The sequence below is a fragment of the Bos javanicus genome, chromosome 13 (genome assembly GCF_032452875.1).
Source record: "Bos javanicus breed banteng chromosome 13, ARS-OSU_banteng_1.0, whole genome shotgun sequence".
Taxonomy (NCBI): Eukaryota; Metazoa; Chordata; class Mammalia; order Artiodactyla; family Bovidae; genus Bos; species Bos javanicus.
In genome coordinates, this window is record NC_083880.1 from 51,588,840 (window position 1) to 51,611,814 (window position 22,975).

The 22,975-nt window shown below is 40.1% G+C and overlaps 1 protein-coding gene and 1 long non-coding RNA gene across 4 annotated transcripts in view; one reads left to right on the forward strand and one right to left on the reverse strand.

The window, feature by feature from the left end:
* Positions 1–22,975, reverse strand: part of ATRN (attractin) — a 190,046-nt gene that overhangs the window by 12,111 nt on the left and 154,960 nt on the right. For both annotated transcript variants that reach the window (XM_061436678.1, XM_061436676.1), the window contains exons 26-27: positions 10,730–10,808; positions 7,150–7,257 (exon numbers count right to left, since the gene is read on the reverse strand). In XM_061436678.1, coding sequence (XP_061292662.1) covers positions 7,150–7,257; positions 10,730–10,808 — 187 coding nt within the window. The remainder of the gene's footprint in view (positions 1–7,149; positions 7,258–10,729; positions 10,809–22,975) is intronic.
* On the forward strand, positions 171–13,221 carry LOC133259337 (uncharacterized). 2 transcript variants are annotated; one of them, XR_009740370.1, is made up of 5 exons: positions 171–1,129; positions 1,387–1,458; positions 8,823–8,960; positions 11,941–12,092; positions 13,083–13,221. It is a non-coding gene; the product is annotated as an uncharacterized LOC133259337 (long non-coding RNA). The 2 variants fall into 2 exon arrangements; XR_009740371.1 differs by having other exon boundaries at positions 172–1,129; positions 11,941–12,035.

Consider the following 22,975-nt stretch of genomic DNA (forward strand, 5'->3'; position numbering starts at 1 on the left):
AAACATGAGAGAGGAATCTTGGGGGCCATCTTCAGAATTATGCCATCAGTTTCTTCAAACTGGTTGAAGAAACTGGAGCACAGAGAAATGACTAGATGAGTAAAACGGCTGAAGTGGTGAAATCACTTATGACCCAGGTGGGAGATGATAGTGGCCTAGATCAAGGTGATAGCTAACAGTGGTGGAAGTGGTGGCACAGGAGTCAGGACATAGTTTTGAAGATAAAGTAAAAAAGACTTGCTGATAGATGGGCTGTCCAGTGAGGATGAGAGCAAGGACAAGTCAAGGATGATTTTGGACTGAGCAACTAGAACATATTGAGTTGGGGAAGTTATGCCAGAGGAGCAGGTGTGGGGAACAGTCTCTTGTTTTGAACATGTTAAGTTTGTTCAGATGCTTATTAAGACATCCAAGTGGGAATACTGAGCCAGCAACCTGATATATGAGTTGGACACTCACAGCAGAGTTTGAGTGGTGAGCTCAGGGTGTTTACATCCACAACGGATAAAAAGATTGCTATTGTCTGAATATTCATGTACTCCCAAAATTCATGTTAAATTTTAATACCTAATGTTAATATTTGGAAGTGGGTCCTTTGGGAGATGATCAGGACAAATGGGATTAGTGCCCTTAGAAAAGAGACCCTGAGAGCTCCCTCACCCCTTCTACCATGTAAAACTACAGCTAGAGGGAATTCCCTGATGGTTCAGTGGTTAGGACTCTGTATTTTACTGCTGAGGGCCCAGGTTCAATCCCTGGTTGGGGAACTAACACTCTGTGCAAGTTGGGTGGTATGGCAAAAAAAAAAAAAAAAAAAAAATTACAGCTAGAAGGTGCCTTCTATGAACCAGAAAGCAAGCCTTCATCAGACACTCATCTGCCAGTACCTTGATCTTGGATTTCCCAGGCTCCAGATCTGTGAGAAATTAATTTCTATTGTTTGTAAGCTACCCAGTCTCTGATATTTTGTTGTTAACAGCCTGAACAGACTAAGGCAAAAACCAAAGGTGCAGATGTAAAAGATGTGAGGAGAAGCCCAAAGACTGAGTCTGAGACAGCTGCCCATTATTAAAAGATGCTGGAAGATGAAGAGGGCCGATGAAGAATACACAGCACAAACGGCCAGAAGGTGAGTGTGTGGCTCTTGACAAGAAATTCGAGACAGTGTTTTACTGGCTGTGCTGCAGGCTGCTGAGTGACATGGGGTGTTACTAAGGCTCGTCTATTCTTCTCAATCCCACAAATGATCACTATTTTATCAGGACAATATTTTCTTAGATTTACAGAGGTTTATCAGCTGATTTACTCACTACTGCTTCTTATTCCACCCTCCTGGGGTAATTGGCCCCCTTTCTAGCACATCCTTTATATATTTCTTTCATACAGGTTTGTTGGTGGCAAGTACTCAGTTTTCCCTGCAGTCTGAAGACATCTTGATTTTATCCTTGTTCTTGAAAGGTAGGTACTGGGTACACTATTTGAGGCTGGCAGTTCTCTTTCAATACTTGTAGCGTCTGGGAAGTCAGCTGTCACTTTGTCATTCCTTTGTAGTAAACTTTTTCCCCTTAGTTATTTTTTTATGTGGTAAAATACACATTACTTTGCTAGTGTGTGAGATGAGTGCAATTGTGTGGTAGTTTGAACATTCTTTGGCATTGCCTTTCTTTAAGATTGGAATGAAAACTGATTGTTTCCAGTCCTGTGGCGACTGCTGAGTTTTCCAAATTTGCTGGCATATTGAGTGCAGCACTTTCACAGTATCACCTTTTAGAATTTGAAATAGCTCAACTGAATTCCATCACCTCCACTAGCTTTGTTCGTAGTGATGCTTCCTAAGGCCCACTTGACTTCACATTCCAGGATGTCTGGCTCTAGATGAGTGATCACACCATCATGATTATCTGGGTAGTGAAGCTCTTTTTTGTATAGTTCTTCTGTGTATTCTTGCCACTTCTTAATATCTTCTGCTTCTGTTATGTCCATACCATTTCTGTCCTTTATCGAGCCCATCTTTGCATGAAATGTTCCCTTGGTACCTCTAATTTTCTTGACGAGATCTCTAGTCTTTCCCATTCTATTGCTTTCCTCTATTTTGCACTGATCTCTGAGGAAGGCTTTCTTATCTCTCCTTGCCATTCTTTGGAACTCTGCATTCAAATGGGTATATCTTTCTTTTTCTCCTTTGCCTTTAGCTTCTCTTCTCAGCTATTTTTAAGGCTGCCTCAGACAACCCTTTTGTCTTTTTGCATTTCTTTTTCTTGGGGATGGTCTTGATCACTGCCTCCTATACAACGTCACAAACCTCCATCCATAGTTCTTCATGCACTCTATCAGATCTAATTCCTTGAATCTATTTGTCACTTCCACTGTATAGTCATAAGGGATTTGATTTAGGTTATGCCTGGATGGTCTAGTGGTTTCCCCTACTTTCTTCAATTTAAGTCTGAATTTTGCAACAAGGAGTTCATGATCTGAGCCACAGTCGGCTCCCGGTCTTGTTTTACTGAATAGAGCTTCTCCATCTTTGGCTGCAAAGAATATAATCAATCTGATTTCAGTATCGACTATCAGATGATGTCCATGTGTAGACTCTTCTCGTGTTGTTGGAAGAGGGTGTCTCTCTTTGGCTCTGTCTTTTCAATCTTTCTGGAGTTATTTCTCCACTCTTCTCCAGTAGCATATTGGGCACCTATCAACCTGGGAGTTCATCTTTCAGTGTCATACCTTTTTGCCTTTTCATACTGTTTATGGGGTTCTCAAGGCAAGAATACTGAAGTGGTTTGCCATTCCCTTCTCCAGTGGACCACATTCTGTCAGAACTCTCCACCGTGACCTGTCTGTCTTGGGGGTCCATACATGGCATGGCTCATAGTTTCACTGCGTTAGACAAGGCTGTGGTTCATGTGACCAGTTAGATTAGTTTTCTGTGATTGTGGTTTTCATTCTGTCTGGCCTCCAAGGCATAAGATGAGTGAGATTGCACTTATCTCACACACTAGCAAAGTAATGCTCAAAATTCTTCAAGCCAGGCTTCAATGGTATGTGAACTGTAAACTTCCAGATGTTCAAGCTGGATTTAGAAAGGGCAGAGGAATCAGAGGTCAAATTGCCAATATCCTTTGGATCAACAAAAAAGCAACAGAGCTCCAGAAAAACATCTACTTCTGCTTTATTGAATACACCAAAGCCTTTGACTGTGTGGATCACAACAAACTGTGGAAAATTCCTAGAGACGGGAATACCAGACCACCTTACCTGCCTCCTGAGAAATCTGTATGCAGGTCAAGAAGCAACAGTTAGAACTGGACATGGAACAACAGACTGGTTCCAAATCAGGAAAGGAGTGTGTCAGGCTCTATATTGTCACCCTGCTTATTTAACTTATATGCAGAGTTCAGTTCAGTTGCTCAGTTGTGTCCAACTCTTTGTGACCCCAGGGACTGCAAACACCAGGTTTCCCTGTCTATCACCAACTGCCAGAGCTTACTCAAACTCAAGTCCATTGAGTCGGTGATGTCATCCAACCATCCCATCCTCTGTCATCCCCTTCTCCTCCTGCCTTCAACCCTTCATCAAGGTCTCTTCAAATGAGTCAGTTCTTTGCATCATGTGGTCAAAGTATTGGAGCTTCAGCTTCACCATCAGTCTTTCCAATGAATATTCAGAACTGATTTCCTTTAGGATTGACTGGTTGGATCTCCTTGCATTCCAAGGGACTCTCAAGAGTCTTCTCCAACACCACAGTTCAAAAGGATCAATTCTTCAGCGCTCAGCTTTCTTTATAGTTCAACTCTCACATCCATACATGACTACTGGAAAAACCATAGCTTTGACTAGATGGGCCTTTGCTGGCAACGTAATGTCTCTGCTTTTTAACATGCTTTCTAGGTTGGTCATAGCTTTTCTTCCAGGGAGCAAGCATCTTTAAATTTCATGGCTGCAGTCACCATCTGCAGTGATTTTGGAGCCCCCCAAAAAATCAAGCCTCTCACTGTTTCTATCATTTCCCCTATCTATTTGCCATGAAGTGATGGGACCAGATGCCATGATCTTAGTTTTCTGAATGCTGAGTTTTAAGCCAACTTTTTCACTCTCCTCTTTCACCTTCATCAAGAGGCTCTTTAGTTCTTCACTTTCTGCCATTAGGAGTGGTGTCATCTGCATATCTGAGGTTATTGATATTTCTCCTGGCAATCTTGACTCCAGCTTGTGCTTCATCCAGCCTGGCATTTTGCATGATGTACTCTGCATATAAGTTAAATAAGCAGGGTGACAATATAGAGCCTTGATGTAGTCCTTTCCTGATTTGGAACCAGTCTGTTGTTCCATGTCCAGTTTTAACTGTTGCTTCTTGACCTGCATACAGATTTCTTAGGAGGCAGGTCAGGTGGTCTGGTATTCCCATCTCTTTAAGTACTTTCCACAGTTTGTTGTGATCCACACAGTCAAAGGCTTTGGTGTAGTCAATAAAACAGAAATAGATGTTTTTCTAGATGTTTGGACTGCAAGGAGATCAAACCAGTCAATCCTAAAGGAAATCAGTCCTGAATATTCATTGGAAGGACTGATGCTGAAGCTGAAGCTGAAGCTCCAAAAATTTGGCCACCTGATGTGAAGAATTGACTCATTGGAAAAGACCCTGATGCTGGGAAAGATTGAAGGCAGGAGAAGGGTTCGACAGAGGATGAAATGGTCGGATGGCACCACTGACTCGATGGACATGAGTTTGGGCAAGTTCCAGGAGTTGGTGATGGACAGGGAAGCCTGGTGTGCTGCAGTCCATGGCGTTGCAAAGACTCAGACACAACTGAGAAACTGAACTGAAAATACACGTAACATAAAAAGCATTATCTTAACCATTTTTTTTTAAAGCACTTTCTTTGGCTGCATCAGGTCTTAGTTGTAGCAAGCAAGATCTTTGGTCTTTGTTGCAACACACGGGATCTTTTAGTTGTGCCAATTGAACTCTTAGTTGCACCAAGTACATTCTTAGTTGCAGCATGAGGGACTACTATAGTTCCCTGACAAGGGATGGAACCCAGGCCCACTGTATTGGGAACACGGAGTCTTAGCCACTGGACCACCAGGAAAGTCCCTATCTTAAACCATTATTTAGGTATACATTTTAGTAGTGTTATATGGTGCAACCATCACCACCATCTATTTCCCAAACTCCATCTTGGAAAACTAAAATTTTATACCCATCAAATTGCAAATCCCCCTTCCTTCCTCTCCCCAGACCTTGGCAACCATCATTCTATTTTCTAGGAATTTGACTACTCAAGGTAGCTCTCATAAGTGAAATCATACAGTGTTTGTCTTTTTGTGACTGGCTTCTTTCACTTAGCATAATGTCTTTAAGGTTCATCTATGTTCATATATGTAACATGGGTCAGAGTTTCTTTCCTTTTTAAGGCTGAGTGAAGCTCCGTTGTATGTATATACCATATTCTGTTTATCCATTCCTATGTCAATGAACACCTGGGTTGGTTCCAGCTTTTAGCTACTATGAATGAAGCTGCTATGCACATGGTGTACAAATACATTGTCAAAACTCTGCCTTCAATTCTTCAGGGTATATATTGAGAAATGGGATTATTAGATCGTACATAATTCTATTTTTGCTTTTCTGAGGAAGAGAAATACTGTTTCCCACAGTAGCTGCATCATTTTCATTCCCACCAACAGTACACGAGGGTTCCAACTTTTCCACATTGTACTGATCTTTTTCTGTCCTGGCTAATTTTAAGATGTTCTCTTTGTCTTTGAAGTTCCACAGTTTCACTAGGATAAATCCAACTGTAGTTTTCTTTTCTCTCCTACCTTTCCTCTGCTTTCTTTCCTTACTCTTGCTTACAATACATTTTGTTAGAGTCTGAATAATTGTATTTCCCATCAGTTCTGGAAAATTCTCAGCTCTTTGAAAACTGCCTCTCCTCCATTCATTTGTTCTGGGACTGTAATATATATGTTAGATCTTCTCATTCTATCCTCCATATTCTTATTATCTGTCATATTTTTCCATCTTCTCATCTCTTTGTTCTACATTCTGTGTAATTTCTTCAGAGTCATCCTCCAGTTCAAAAGCTCTTTCCTCACTTGTCTCTGATGTGCTGTTTAACATGTAATCTGAGTCTTTAAAAAATTTCAACTACTGTATTTTCCATTTCTCTAACAGTTCCATTTGGTTCTTTTTCAGGTCTGCTTGGCCATTCTTGACTCTTATGGCTTCCTCATCTTTATGATTCCATCTTTCAGTTCTTTAAACATTTCATACAGAGCTATATCATATTCATTAGATGTCAATTCTGTTGTTTCTGCTGATTCTTACTCATTCGTCCTTGGTGACCACTGATTCTGTGGTCTTGATCTGTGGGACTCCTGAATGGCTGAATTGGGTGTATTTTTCCTCAGTCAGGATCCACATCTACTTCAACTGAGAGACATGGTATCTTACCAATCTAGAACCACTTTAGACCATGCATGGTTGTGGTTTGGGTTCATGGTTTATTCTTTTCTGGAGGAGGAAAGGAAAACAATCCCTGGAAATCTCACATACTTCCTGTAAGGTCAGTAATGCTTCAGTAAGTATGTTAGGACATACATGCGCACATACACACACACATATACATACATATATGTGTCTGTGTATATAATATATATCTCCATAGACATATAATTGTTTCCTAATGGTATCTGAACTATTTCATCATTTTGTTAAAAAAGAAAGTCTTACTATTTTCTTCATAATGGTGGAGGTGTTAGAATTCTTTATTTTCCACAGAATTCACAGTCAGTTATAACTTTTCCCCATTTAAAAAAATCCCCTAAATACTTACAAAGGACAATGGTTCAATTCAGTTATTTTCAAATTTTAAAGTATTATGCCACATAAAACTTAAAAGAATACCAGACAAGTTATTTAAATTTTAAAATTCCCTGAATATAAGACTGCTTAACAACATGAAACAAATATTGGAAAATGAAAGCAAGACAATAGCTGACAGTTTCAGTGCTGACTTATTGCTAAGAAGAAACAGAGAGGACAGAGTAAGAGGTAACAGAATGAGGCTCTTGCCCTCTCTGGTTCCTCACACTGAGAAGCATGAGGTTTGATAAGTTACAGGGACTTTTGAAATACAATCTCACCTTTATACTCCCCCCAATAAGATCAGGAGGCTCTTCATCTGTTTCCAAGGCGACATTTACAGAGGCAAAGGGACGACTGGCCATCTGCTGCATCTCTCGAAGAAGTTGCTGATGAGTAATACAGCAACCATTAATGCAAAGAGTACTGAGGGGGTTTTATTAGAGACTACTACATATTAAAAATAGCTCATCTTCCTTGATTCAAACAAATTAATTCCAAAATGATATTTCTGAGATAGCTGGGGAAAACTGGACACGGACCAAGCATTACCTTTTTAATTTTGTTGACTATGATGACAATATTGTTGTTATAGTAAAGAAAAATTCTTTATCTGTTAGAGATACACATTAATGTACTGATGGATATAATGCTATGATGCCTGCTTGTTAAGTACGTAAATTATCCTATTTCCTCATATTTTTATTACTAGATTAAAGCCAGGCTTTCTTTTTTCCTGCTGAAACTTGGATGAAATACTTACACAGCAACAAAAACTATCCTTTGTTACACAGTATTTAGGAACTGAAAGAGAGCTTTATTCAGAGAGGTGGTATAAACTAAACACATAAAAAACATGAAGTTTTGCAGAGCAGAGGGACAAGTAAGGGCTCTGGATTCAGGTAGGCTTGGATATGAACACCTGCTCCAACTCCTTCCAGCTGTGTGATGTTAAAAAGTTATTTAAAGTTTCTGGGCCTCCATTCCCTCCTCTCTGAAATGGGGTTTTAATCCCATAAAAGTATCAGTACGATTAAATGAGATGTTTTACCTAGCACAGTGCCTAGCTTATGGTGTGTAGTCAATTATATATCATTAGGGATATCAGAGATTTGGGCATGTCACTGAAGCTCTGAGGTCATGCTGTGGAAGACAATGAGGCCTTACTTAACTACTTCCTTAAAACTATTTTAGAGACAGAATCTTGGGCTGGATAGATCATGGCTATGTTTTAGAATGGCATTTCTGTTTTAGAAACAGAATGTTCTGTTTTAGAAGGGTATTTTTAACATTAAAAATTTTGTTAAATATCAATAATCATGCCTACATCTCACAAAGCTATTAGTTTATTTACTCAACAAATACATATAACAATAATCCTCCTCTAGATTCTGTGCTAAGTGTGGAGTCACAGTGAGACAGTGACACTACCTACTTGCTTCCAGTTCCCAGTCTAGTTCCTTTATGACAAGTGCAGGAGATAATGGGAGTAAAGGCCCTTTAAAACAGGGCCTGGTATGTAGCAATGACTTAAGCAGTATTAGATGCTATTATTTTTGTTGTTATAAATAATATCAAATCATTCTTCTACAGTTCTGAGAGGGATAAATCATGAATGATATTTTAGAAGAGATGAAATATATTCTGAATGGACAGGTTCACAGTAACAGAGAAATTTTAAATCACAAAGGTAAAAGCTTAGTTTACTGGCTGATCAACTGTGTAATTAGCATATTCTTTTTTGGAAACCTGTTTTCTACTAAGTGTTCACCTCATTTTCTTTCATGTATGTTGTGATTATTTTCCAGTTGATTGTTTGTCTTCTACATTATTCAATTATTTTTACAAATTTCATTTTTATATGTTTCTATGATGTTTCAATAATCTTATCTGAAAACAATGATTTTGTCCCCTTTCCAAAAGGAACAAAACTTATTATTTTTCTTTCTCTTAGTGCAGAGTCTAGAACATCCAGAACAAAACTAAGTGACTACTGGGACTACATGATGGTTAGAAGGAACATGGCCTTTGAAGACAGAAGTCTTAAATTCAAAACATAGTTTGGTGTCTTTAAGTAGCTGTGTGATGATGGGTAAGTTATTTTGCCTCTCTGAGCCTCGGCTCCTTCATTTATAAAACAGGAGTAGCATCAGTAACTATTTTATAGGTTGCTGTAAGGATTATACAAATATAAAACCTTAATATAAAACCTCTTAGAACAGTGCCTACAACTTAGAAATGCTCAAATGTCAGGGTTTTTTTTTTTTTTTTTCTTTTTTCTGTCAGTTCTTAATATGACTAACTTATCTTGATTTTATTGGGTACAACCTTGAGTATTTCTTCATCATGAGTAATGTTGGTTATCTGGTTATTTCTCAAAGTGTGGAGGAGGTATTATTTTTGAGTTTACTAAGAGTTTTATTTTTAAACTAGGATGAGTGCTGATATTAATAAATGATTAAATGATTACTTGCCACTACTGAAAATTTAGGGTTTTGTTTTTTTTTTTTACACCCATGGATATAACATATCCTAGTAGGTTCTCTGGTATGAAATGATCCCTTTACTACACTGTAAATTAGACAGCTGCACATTATAGTCATTATGCAACTGGTCTTTACTTTTTGGTGCTACCTTTCTCAAATTTTGGTTTCAAGGTTTCTATGCATAAAATGAATCAGGATTCTTTTAAGTTTCCCATCTTTTCCTTTACCCTGGAAAAAGGAAATTTATTTTTTTGGAAATAATTAAATCTCATAAACACCCAAGGAGGAGTAGACTATTGTTATCTCCATAAGCTCATCTCAAATTAAAACTGCCTGTGTCTAATAGCCTTTGTCGAGAGAGTAATAATTTGACTCTCTCAAAATAATTTTTTGATTCCTTCCCCGGTACTAGTTTATGTGGTTTCTTACTTCTTTATTATACATTTGGATAACTTATTTTTTTCAGAATGTTGCATAATTTGTTGAGATTTTAAAATGTCTTAGTAATACAGCTATTAAAAAAACCTCTGAATATGTTATCCACTGAATTTTTAAAATGATCATAAAGAGGATACAACATTACCTCTACGAAAAAAAATACCTTTACATGGGTCAGAAATGGTCCATGTCATGGCCCCACTGTTCATGTCATGAACAGTGCTGAGTGCTTGGGTATTTTGAGTCTAGATATTTCTGTTCTCTAAATCTTTCTATAGATCAATTTTTATATAGAAAAAAGCATGAGTAGATATAGAAGATCAAAGAGCACAAAATCCAGATATTAGTGTACTTCTATTTAGCAACAATGCAACAGACATGATGACTAAAAGGCAGAGTAATAACACATGTGGAAGTTTCAATAAACAGCTTTTGTGTTGTAATTTTTAATCAAGTTTATTTGACTTGCCAATTATAAATATTTGTTTGACTTATTAATATTACTTTTGGAATGGAGCTGTGGAAATAAATCAACACTAAAAAATAAAACTCAAGCAAATACTTAATCAGACACACATTTATCTTTCCTTGAATAATGAGAAATTTTTGAGATGCTTAAATGGCTGATTTTATTCTCATTTTCATGAAAGGCTCCTGTAAAAGCTGTGCTTTACTAAGCCTTCAGATCTCCCGCCTGAGTTAAGGAATCAGGGTCTGGGAGAAAGGGTAAAACTGAGTCAATACAATCCTAAAACCTTCTTTTTAGAAAGTTAAAACCATGTGGTGCAGAATTAACATAGCTTACATAGCACTAATTGAAGTCTACTGACCATGTATTACTCTCTATGACTACACAGCTAAAACTGACATGCTTAAAGGAAATATGAAGGAAAAAGCTCCTTTAGGGATTCATTAATCTTTATTCACTGAGGCTTACCTCTCTACGTCTGGAAGCCCAACAACTTTGTTTGATCTTCCAAACCACAGCAGCCACCAGGAGCAGAGAGAGGAAACAACTGTAAGAAAGCAAAGTACTGAGTTATTATCCCAGCCCCCAGAATCAGCATGCTGTCATCCACACCTCAGGTCAGTCAGGGATACAATCCCCCAAATACCCACTCCAAGCTCCTCTCTGCTGAGTCATCACAACCAGTCCTGGTTCAAAGGAAACAAAGTAAGAGAATGAGCTTTCTGACCCAACCAGTAGACAATACTATCTCCACAAGGCACTCCCAGAGGAGAGCCCTGACCTTCTGCCAGGCCTTTATCAGAATGACATATCATGGCTTATCCAAATAATAAAACTAATTCTACCATAATTATAACCAGTAACAAGCATGCTATTTAATCAAATCAGCAAAAATTTACCGATAAAGCTTAAAATAATGAGAAAAGTTAATTATCAAAGTGACAATCAGCTTTTCATAAGGAAGATATAAATAGAGAATAAACTTATATGTAATAATATGTATTCAAAGTAAGTACATACTTTATAAATACAATAAAACAACTAAATTCAAGCCAACAGCTTTCTTAAAGATTAAGATAGACTAAGTCCCAGTGGTCTTATAACTGCAAATGATTTTAATGTTCTCTCATCAAAAGCTACTGTGACAGGAAAGAGAAAGACTGACTTCTGATTAAAAGGACTAATGAGCCTACCAAATAAACCTCTTAGGTAGCTGTTTAAATAATGTAAAAATTGGCATTTTCACTCATTAATTTGTACAGTGTACTGTTCCAGTGTTACAAGCAGATACAAGGCTCTCTGCCCCTGCAGTCGGGTACTCTTTGTTGAGATCTGCGTTTGCAGGATGTGGTTGGCTTTCCAGAGGCAGCTTCAGAGCAAACTGCTGAAGACAGGCTGCCCCAGTTGGCTGGTGACAGGCCCCCTAAGGTGCTACAGGACTGAACTTCTGCCCTTTCAGAAACAGAAATTAAGCCTTCCTCAGCCCACCACTTTCCCGAGAGGCACATAATGCAAACCCCTTCAATGGGTACCCTGGCAAAAGAGAAGCACCTCTACCCCTCACCCAGATCACCACTCAGTGGAGAGTCTTCAGCTCCTATCTTGTTGGGCCCCTCGGCTGTGCTGACACTGATGATCCTTCCATCTCTCTGATGGTTTCTGTTTTTCTTTTTATACAGTACTTTATTGAGGCAGATCCTGTTCTAGGCTCATGGAATACATCAATGAACAGAACAAAGGACTACTTTCCCCATGGAGGCAAACAGTAAATAAAGTGAGCATATTATAGAGCATGTTAGAAAGGAGTAAATACTACACAAATAAAAAGAAGGTAAGGGTAAGGAGGTTCAGGAGTGTTGGCGGTACCCTAAAGCAGAATGGTCGGAATGGGTGGACCTTAACTTTTGAGAAGGTGACATGTGAGCTAAGACGTGGAGGATGTGTGGGAGATGGCTTGTGAAGGTCTGCAGAAATGTGCCTGGGCAACTGGGATCAGCTAGTGCAAAGCCTGAGGCAAGGATGTGCCTGGGATTTCTTGAGGAACCTCAGGAGGCTGGAGTGGGAGGGGGCAGTTATGCCAGGGATAAAGACATAGAAGTAAGAGAAGGGCAGATCATGAGGACCCTAAAGCCATCATAATGGTGTTGGCTTTTACTGAGTGAGATGAGCCACTGAAGATTTTTGAACAGAGAAGTATCATGATTTAATTTATACTGAGGAGACCATGAAGGTAGCAACTCAGAAATAGAAAGAACAGGAGTCTAGGTAAGAAATGAGGGTGGCTCAAACCAGGATGATGGTAGCAGGGGTATGAAAAGTACTTTGGAATCTAGACATGAAGGTCAAGACAGTAGGATTTCCTGATGGGCTGGATGTAGGGTACAAAAGAGAAAGTCAGGGTGTGGGGACTGAGGAACTTGTCATCAACCTATTCAGGGAAGATTTTGGGGCGAGAAAGTGTGAGATACAGGCGAGTAAAGTTTTAGACATGCTGAGTTCTGAGACATCTACCTGAAAGCTACGGGGAGATGTCATGAGTTGATATGTAAACTGAGGGCTGGGTGTCAGGTTTGGGCTGGAGACAGCTTGAGAGTCATCAGCATACACGTGGTATTTGGGGTAATGAATCTGCATGAGGACATCAAGGGAATAAATACAAATAGAGAAGAGTGTCTTGAGGGCACCCCAACACTGAGAAGTTAGGGATGACAGGAAGAAGTAAAGGAGTCTGAGAAGACTAACCTTCTTAGTCTTTCGTGGTTTATATGGATAATCCTGCCCCGCCCCATAATCCTGCTTTTTGTTACTTTTACTCAAATAGATAAACACAAGAAGACAGCAAACCTACATGGAAGAACATGAAACATGCAAGTTGCTCCAGATGCTGCTGATGCAGCTGAACCCAGGGTGGCCTGAGAGGCCTCTCCTGGACTACCCTCAACACAGAATTGTGAAACAGACAGCTCAGAAGGTCTGTGTCCTTTATTCCCGAGAGCGTCTGTCATCAATGTGGGCCTGTTAAAAACACCAACAACCCAGTTCCTTCCACCTGTACCAGCTTTTCTGAGACACAAACGGCATACCAACAGACAATGAGCATCCTTCAAAGCTGATACATGCATGGTTTCTCCTTGGGTAACACAGCAATGAAGAATTTACTAGTTATTTCAAAAAAGGTGGCACTTGCTGATACCCTCCTTTTTTTTCCTACCACTAATCTGGGTACAGGTGGGGCTGTGACTCAGTGTTTATCTTTCTGAAGTCCCTCTTATCAATGGTTTTCTGTAATTTTAAATATATTTACAAATATAAGTTTTTAAAGTGTTAGTTGCTCAGTTGTGTCTAACTCTTTGAGACCCCATGGATTACAGCACACCAGGATCCTCTCTCCATGGAATTCTCCAGCCAACAACCCTGGAGTGGGTTACCATTCCCTTCTCCAGGGGATCTTCCTGATCCATGGATCGAACCCAGGTCTCCTGCACTGCAGGAAGATTCTTTACCGTCTCAGTCACCAGCACAAACAAAACCTGTGTGAAACAGAATCCAGGGGAAAGGAGCAGTGACTGCACAAGAGACTAAATAAGACTTGCCTGTAAATGTTTAGGAGTCTCCCTCGGAATGGGTCAGCAGTGGCTTGCCGTGGGGTCAGGGCACTGGCAGCAGTAGTCCTGGGAGGCAGGGCGTGTTGGTGTAAGTCCTCTTGGAGGAGATCACCATTAGCCCTACTATAAAGCCTACAGCCCTACCACAGAGACTGCAGACCCTAGGATTGGGCTGCTTCAGGTCAAACTACAGAGAGGGAGCACAGCCCCACCTATTAGCAGAAAATTGGATTAACAATTTACTGAGCATGGCCCTGCCCACCAGAGAAAAACCCAGTTTTCCCCACAGCCAGTCCCTCCCATCAGGAAGCCTGCACAAGCCTCTTACCCTCAGCCATCAGAGGGCAGATAGAATGAAAGCCACAATCACAGAAAACTAACCAAACTGATCACTTGGATCACAGCCTTGTCTAGCTCAATGAAACTGAGCCATGCCATGCAGGGCCACCCAAGAAGGACATGTCATGGAGATTTCTGACAAAATGTGGTTCACCGGAGAAAGGAATGGCAAACCACTTTCGCATTCTTGCCATGAGAACCCCATGAACAGTATGAAGAGGCAAAAAGATATTACACTGAAAGATACCCCTCGCCCTGGTCAGTAGGTATCCAATATGCTACTGGGGAAGAGCAGAAAAATAGCTCCAGAAAGAATGAAAAGGCTGAGCCAAAGTGGAAACAACACCCAGCTGCGGATGTGTCTGGAAGTGAAAATGAAGTAGGATGCTGTAAAGAACAATACTGCATAGGAACCTGGAATGTGAGGTCCATGAATTAAGGTAAATTGGATATGGTCAAACAGGAGATGGCAAGAGTGAACATGGAAATTTTAGGAATCAGTGAACTAAAATGATGGGAATGGGCACATTTAATCCGGATGACCATTATATCTACTGCTGTGGGCAAGAATTCCTTAGAAGAAATGGGAGTGGCCCTCACAGTCAACAAGAGAGTATGAAATACAATACTTGGGTGCAACCTCAAAAACAACAGAATGATCTTGGTTTGTTTCCAAGGTTGTAATGTTGAATGGTTATTCAACATTACAGTAATCCAACCCTATACCCCAACCACTAATGCCAAAGAAACTGAAGTTAAATGGTTCTATGAAGACCTACAAGACCTTTCTAGAAGTAACATCAAAAAAAAAAAAAAGATGTTCTTTTCAACATAGGGGATAGGAATGCAAAAGTAGGAAGTCAAGAGATACCTGGAGTAACAGGAGTGCAAAATGAAGCAAAGCAAAGGCTAACAGAGTTCTGCCAAGAGAATGCACTGATCATAGCCAACGCCCTCTTCCAACAACACAAAAGATGACTCTACATGTGGACATCACCAGATGTTCAATACCAAAATCAGATTGATTATATTCTTTGCAGCTGAAGATGGAGAAGTGCTATACAGTCAGCAAAAATTGGACCCAGAAGGGACGTCCCTGTGGCCCAGCGGTTAGGACTCTGGGCTCCCAATGCAGGATTCCCAGGTTTGATCCCTGACTGGGGAACTAGATCCCACATACCACAACTGGGAACCAGCAAAGCCAGGAAAAACAAAACAAAACAAAAACCAGGACCTGGAGCTGACTGTGGCTCAGATCATGAGCCCTTTATTGCAAAATTCAGGCTTAAATTGAAGAAAGTAGGGAAAACCACTAGGTCATTCAGGTATGACCTAAATCAATTCCCTTACAATTACACAGTAGAAGTGACAAGTAGATTCAAGGGATTAGATCTGATAGACAGAGTGCCTGAAGAACTATGGACGGAGGTTCGTAACATTGTACAGGAGGCAGTGATCAAAACCATTCCCAAGAAAAAGAGATGCAGTAAGGGAAATGGTTGTCTGAGGAAGCCTTACAAATAGCTGATAAAAGAAGAGAAGAAAAAGGCAAAGGAGAAAAAGAAAGATATATCCATCTGAATGTAGAGTTCCAGAGAATAGCAAGGAGAGATAAGAAAGCCTTCTTAAGGGCAAAGAAAGAGGAAAACAACAGAATGGGAAAAACTAGAGATCTCTTAAAGAAAACCAGAGATACCAAGGGAACATATCATGCAAAGATAGGCACAATAAAGGACAGAAATGGTAAGGACCTAACAGAAGCATAAGATATTAAGAAGAGGTGGCAAGAATACACAAAAGAACTGTACAAAAAAGGTCTTAATGACTCAGATAAACACAATGGTGTGGTTAACCTAGAGCCAAACACGCTGGAGTGTGAAGTCCAGTGGGCCTTAGGAAGGACTATTATGAATAAAGCCGGTAGAGGTGATGGAATTCCAGCTGAGTTACTTCAAATCCTAAACGATGATTAAGTGTTGCTGTCCAAGTGTTGCACTCAATATGTCAACAAATTTGGAAACCTCAGCAGTGGCCACAGGACTGCAAAAGGTTACTTTTCATTCCAATCCCAAAGAAAGGCAATGCCAAAGAATGTCCAAACTACCATATATTTGCTCTCATTTCATATGCTATCAAGGTAATGCTCAATATCCTTCAAGCTAGGCTTCAATAGTACATGAACCGAGAACTTCCAGATGTACAAGCTGAATTTAGAAAAGGCAGAGGAACCAGAGGTCAAGTTTCCAACATCTGTTGGATCATAGAAAAACCAAAAGAATTCCAGAAAAACATGTACTTTTGCTTCATCGATTATGCTAAAGCCTTTGACTGTGTGTATCACAACAAACTGGTAAATTCTTCAAGAGATGAATACCAGACCACCTTACCTGCCTCTTGAGAAACCTTTATGTGGGTCAAGAAGCAATAGTTAGAACTGGGCAGGAACAATGGACTGGTTCAAAATTGGGAAAAGAGTACATCAAGGCTATATATTGTCACCCTGCTTATTTAACTTCTATGCAGAGTACATCATGCAAAATGCCAGGCTGGATGAAGCACAAGCTGGAATCAAGATTGCCAGGAGAAATATCAATAACCTCAGATATGCAGATGACACCACCCTAATGGCAGAAAATGAAGAGGAACTAAAGAGCCTCTTGATGAAGGTGAAAGAGGAGAGTGAAAATTCTGTCTTAAAACTCAACATTCAAAAAACTAAGATTATGGCATCTGGTCCCATCATTTCATGGCAAACAGATGGGAGAAAATGGCAACAGTGACAGACTTTATTTTCTTGGACTCCAAAATCATGGTGACTGCAGCCATGAAATTAGAAGATGCTTGTTCCTTGGAAGAAAAGCTATGACAAACCTACATAGCATATTAAAAAGCAGAGACATCACTTTGCTGACAAAGGTCTGTCTAGTCAAAGTTATGGTTTTTCCACTAGTCATGTACAGATGTGAGAGTTGGACCATGAAGAAGGCTGAGCACTGAAAAATTGATGCTTTCGAACTGTGGTGCTGGAGAAGACTCTTCATAGTCTCTTGGACTGCAAGATCAAACCACTCAACCTAAAGGAAATCAACTCTGAATATTCATTGGAAGGACTGATGCTGAAGTTGAAGCTCCAATCCTTTGGTCACCTAATACAAAGAGCTGACTCACTGGAAAAGACCTTGATGCTGGGAAAGAATGAGGGCAGGAGGATAAGGGGGCGACAGAGGGTAAGATGGCTGGATGGCATCACTGACTCAATGGACATGAGTCTGAGCGAATTCTGGGAGATAGTGAAGGACAGGGAAACCTGGAGTGCTGCACTCCATGGGTTTGCAAAGAGTTGGACATGTCTGAATGACTGAACAACAACAAGTTTTTAAAAAATCATGGGAATTTTCAGATGCACAAAAGTAGAGAGACCAAACCAGTTAATCTCTATATATTCATTTCTCAGTCTTGGCAATTATTAACATTCTTCTGGCCTTCAAAGATCATTCTTAAAGAAGCCTATTGCTCTTTCAGTGCAAGGACACTGGCCCTTGACTAGGGCTCTGTCACTTCTTTTCATCTCTGTACTTACAACAAAACCCTCTGACCTATTTTGTCCTAAATCTGTCCGTTTATCAGAGGCTTACACTTTCCTGAGACTATTCTCAGAAATTTGTCTTGATTTGAGGTTGTTTTTTTATACCTTTTGTACATGTCTTTGAAAACTGAGAATCTGTCTGAGCTCTGTGTTTGGAGATGTTTTTCACCAGCTTAATAGTGTATATAGAATGATACTTTTGAGAGTGTACTAAAATTTCCTTTTTCTGCCCTTACAAGTATAGCCTTTCTAAAACAACATACTCATTTTTTGGCCTGGCTTTGACCTCCCAACCAATCTTATGAGACATTGCTGCTTCTTCCCAAGTTCCTATGATTTGCACATTACCATTCTGATCTCGGGCTTCCCTAGTGGCTCAGATGGTAAAGCGTCTGTCTGCAATGCAGAAGACCCAGGTTCATTCCCTGGGTTGGGAAGATCCCCTGGAGAAGGAAATGGCAGCCCACTCCAGTATTCTTGCCTGGAAAATCCCATGGATCACATAGCCTGGTAGGCTACCGTCCATGGGGTCGCAAAGAGTCAAACACGACTGAGCAACTTCATTTTCACTATTCTGATCTCAATTAGATCAGACAGGATCTAATCTAGTGACAGGATCTAATCTAGTGGCAGGACTTTGCATCACTTCTATCTTCTGGAAAATAAAGTGATCAATAAGACATGGATCTGTCAAAATGTCCACTGTCAATCTGGCAACAGCCTTAGCGGAAGTTCAGATAATTAGAAGTTTTACAAAAACATACCTTGCCTATATCAGGAATTCCCATTACAGTCCCTCCTTTTGGACATTCCCTGCTTCTCCTTTTTATTTTTATCCAAATGCTATCATCTAAGGCACTTTTAACCCCGGTCACAGATTTTCATAGAACATTAATCTGTTTCTCCCTCTTTACTAATAAACAGTCATTATGCTGACCACACTCCTACATCACTCCCAGATACAAAGCTCTTTCACCTACATCATCTCATTTGATTTTCAGAGCAAGCAAGCAAATGGGTCTTATTAATTCCCTCTTTATACACAAGGCTCCTACTGGAGTCTGGGAAAGCATCTAATTATGACACAAAGAGGACTTAATGTATTTATCAGGATCTAGAATTTACTTTTCACTGTGTCCAAGTCTGGGAATTCTTTTCTAACTTACCTCACATTAATATTTTCTCACTTGAATCACTGAGCTATCCCCTTCTACTCCCACCCCCAAATCTAATCCTCTTTTCTGTGTTCTATGAGCCATTCCTCAGCGTGCTTAGGATTACCTGGATAATTTCCCTTCTCCCCTTATGTTTCACGTATATGAATCTAGTTAACTTGCTCTGGGAAAATATCTGCTTCTTCATTCATGTTCATGAAAAGGACTCTATTCTCAGTTAAATTCTCATCATTCCTAGTTCCTAAACAAAATCCAGAGAAATCAAAGTTCTGCGTTCTTTTCCAAAGGTTCCCACATTCCAAAAAAAGGGAGAAGTGATGAGAACACCATCTGTCCTTGTTTACTACACAAGATTCTGAGGTCCCTAAAGATGCTCCTCTGAACAATTCTAATGATGTCATTCAGTCTTTCACCAATCAGCTGCAGTGACTGATCCTCACTGGGCTGGTACTCGGCAGCAGAGTCACTACATTCTGTACACATGGTCCAAGAACATAACACACCTGATAACTGGAGTTACTTAGCATACGGCCTCTACATTCCCATCAGCTAGAACCATGAGCTTTATCAAGGCTGGTATCTGTGGTTCCTCATGGCTCTTCACTTTTCCTGGAGGTCTACTTTACTTTCCATATATATCTGAGCATGACTCTGTATTCCCTTGTGGCTCAGACGCTAAGGCGTCTGTCTACAATGCAGAAGACCCAGGTTCGATCCCTGGGTTGGGAAGGTCCTCTGGAGAAGGAAATGGCAATCCACTCCAGTACTCTTGCCTGGAAAATCCCATGGATGGAGGAGCGTGGTAGGCTACAGTCCATGGGGTCGCAAAGAGTCGGACACGACTAAGCAACTTCACTTCACTTGACTCTGTATTAGATGCTGAAGGTGTGCATGTATACAAGGGTGAACAAAAGAAAGACACTTTACTTACTCTTTTGAAGTTTAGAACCTAATTGTGGACACAGACAGTACAAAGTAAAACTGTGATAGCACCATGATGAAAAGCAATACAGTTCCATGGGAGAGTGGAACAAAGGGAGAGAATTTAGTTTGGGGGTTCACTGATGGAATCTTGGAGGAAGTGACACTGTGTCAAAATTGGAAGATGAGTGTGGTACAGTAAGAAATATACATATGGTCTTTGTCCCAAGTTTCTGGCACAGAGCTCCTAAAACCCTTGAAATCTCCTATGTGACAGGACCATCCCCTCCCCTATTTTTTATACAAGTGTTCATAATGGCTTTATCTGTAATAGTCAAAAACAGGAAACAATGCAAGTGTCTATCAGGAGGTGAATAAACAAAGTGTGGTTTATCTTTGAGACTATTACTCAGCTTTAAAAAGGAAGAACCTATCTTTAATTTTGATTTAAAACATCTTTAAAATGTATCTTTACCAGATTTATACACAAAGTAATTTAAATAATACAGAAGGGTATAAAAAAATTACAGTGTCCCTGAGTCTGAATTAACTATTTTTTATAACACATTTATGAAGATGTTATTCAGGAGTGTCTTTTTTTCTCTCATGGGAGGGGAGGACCTAAACAGCTTCAGGACTGGGGCTGGCCACCAGAAAAACTAATCCTGTGATTACAGGGTTATACTATTCAGCCCCTATCACACGTCCCCCTCCAGGAGGGGAGAGTGGCTTGAGGTTGAATTCAATCACCAATGACCAGAAATTTCACCAATCATGCCTACTCAATGAAACCTTGAAAAAATGTGGCATGTTGAGGTTTGGGGGGGCTGATGAACACACTTATGTGCTGGGAGAGTATGGTGTCCAGAAAGAGCATGGAAGCTCTGTGCTTTCATACCTTGCCCAATTAATCTCTTCCGCTGGGTTGTTCCTGAGCTGTAGTCTAATAAACCTGTTATTTTAAGTATAGTCTTTTCCTGAGTTCTGTGAAGCAATAGCAAATTGTTGAATCTGAGGGGGATCATGGGAACCCCCAAGCTTGTACTTGGCCAGGCAGAAGTGTGGGTAGCCTGGGGACTCATTTGTGGTTGATGTCTGAAATGGGAGCAGTCTTGTTGGATTGAGCCATTAACCTGTGGGGGTGTGTACTAATTCCAGGTAGTGGGTGTCAGAGTGAATTGTAGGACAATCAGCTGATGTCAGAGAATTGGTTTTTGTTTAGAAAAAACAAGCAATGGGTAAAAGTACATAGGTGAAGGGTAGGGAGAAGAACATTCCAGAAAGAAGGAAAAATATGTACAAATGCCATAAAATGGGAAGGAGTTTGGTGCTTTCTAAGAAACAGAAGGAGGCTCATGGAATGGGAACACAGAGAAGAACAGCTAAGGTGAAGGTAGAGAGGTGAGCAGAGGTTCATGCAGGACCTTGGTTTTTATTTTAGATACAACCCAGAGTCACGAGATATGAGATAAGTGGTTAGATACAAATTAATTCATGGTTTTAAGACCTCCTCTGGATTTTTTGTGGGTTGTAAGGGAGCCAAAATCAACCAAAATAGTCCTGGTGAGACTGTGATGGTTGGGACTAGGGTGGGGGAACAGAGGTAGGGCAGCTCAATGTTTTTGATAGCTGTAACTGCTGGGATCTGGTAAGGGAATGCCTGCTGGGTGTGAAAGGGAAAGAAGTGACTTGGAACTGGCAGCATCATTTGTCAATTAGTGACATGGGGAAGACGGGTGAGGAAGGATCAGAAAATTATGCTGCATATGGAGCTGGCAGACTTCCACCAGAAAACACAGAGACAGAAGATGGCCAGGGTCAAGCTCTGGAAGAAAAGCAACAGTGAGAAGCTGAATAGAAAAGATAATTCAGGAAGGGAGCCAAGAAAGAGCAGCTTCAGGGCAGTATGCGGTCATAAAAGGCAAGAAGAAGGGTCTCACTGATAGGGTAGTCAGTTGATTGATACTGTTGAAAAGCCAAAATGATAAGAAGTGAAGAGTAACTTTTGGATTTAGCAATAGGGCTGTGTTAGTTGCCCTTAATAACAAGAAAATTAGATGAACTGTGGAGATGGAAGCCAGATGAGAGGGCTGAAATGTAAAAGAGGGGCTCCAGTAAGGATTTTTAGAGCAGTAAAAACACTCTATATGATATGATGATGGATATGTCAGTATACATTTGTCCAAACCCCATAAAATGTACAATACTATTAACTTCAGATGATTATGATGTATCAGTGTAGGCTCATCTTTAGTTAAAAAAAAAAAAAAGTACAATTCCAGTGAGTGATGTTGAAAATGGGAGAGGCTATGCATGTGTGGAGGCAGGGGCTATATAGGAAATCTCTGTACCTTTTTCTCAATTTTGTTCTGAACCTAAAATTTCTTTTAAAAAATAAAGTCTCTAAAAATTAAAAGAAAAAAGGAAGGAAGGAAGGAGGGAAGCAGGGAGAGAGAGAAAGAGAAAGAAAAAGACAGTGAGTGTGTGAGAGAGGGAAAGAAAAGGGGGGAAAGGAGAGAAAGAAGGAAGGAAGAAAGAGAAAGAGAAAAAAAAATTAAGTCTAGAGTATATAGATACAAGGAGGGAGAGAGTTCTGGGGAATTTCCAGCGTGCTGAGGGGACTACATTCAGAGTGGCCACACCAGATGGCTTCTTCTCTCCTCCCTGCTTGTGCTGAGCAACTGAAGACTGCAAATAAGGCAGTGAGCTCTGGTCCTTGGGCTGGAAAGGCCAGGCAGGATGGATCCTCTCTCATTCAGAAGACAAACTAACAATATATCTAATCCACCAGCACACTCACCATCTATTCTCCACACTCATTGGAGGCTGTGACAGACAGAAATGGCATCCATACACAAGTAAACATGGAATCTTCAACATGAAAAAAATCAGACATTGAGGAAGACCAACGTTGTGAAAGAGAGGTACCAAACAACAACAGGCGACATCTCAGACAGTTATTAATAGCACAAAATAAGAGTCCAAAATAATATAATAAAATTTATTAATCTCAGAAAGGAATATGAAAGTAAACTGCATTCATAAAACTGAAATAGGCTACACGGAATAATATATTAGAAATAAAATG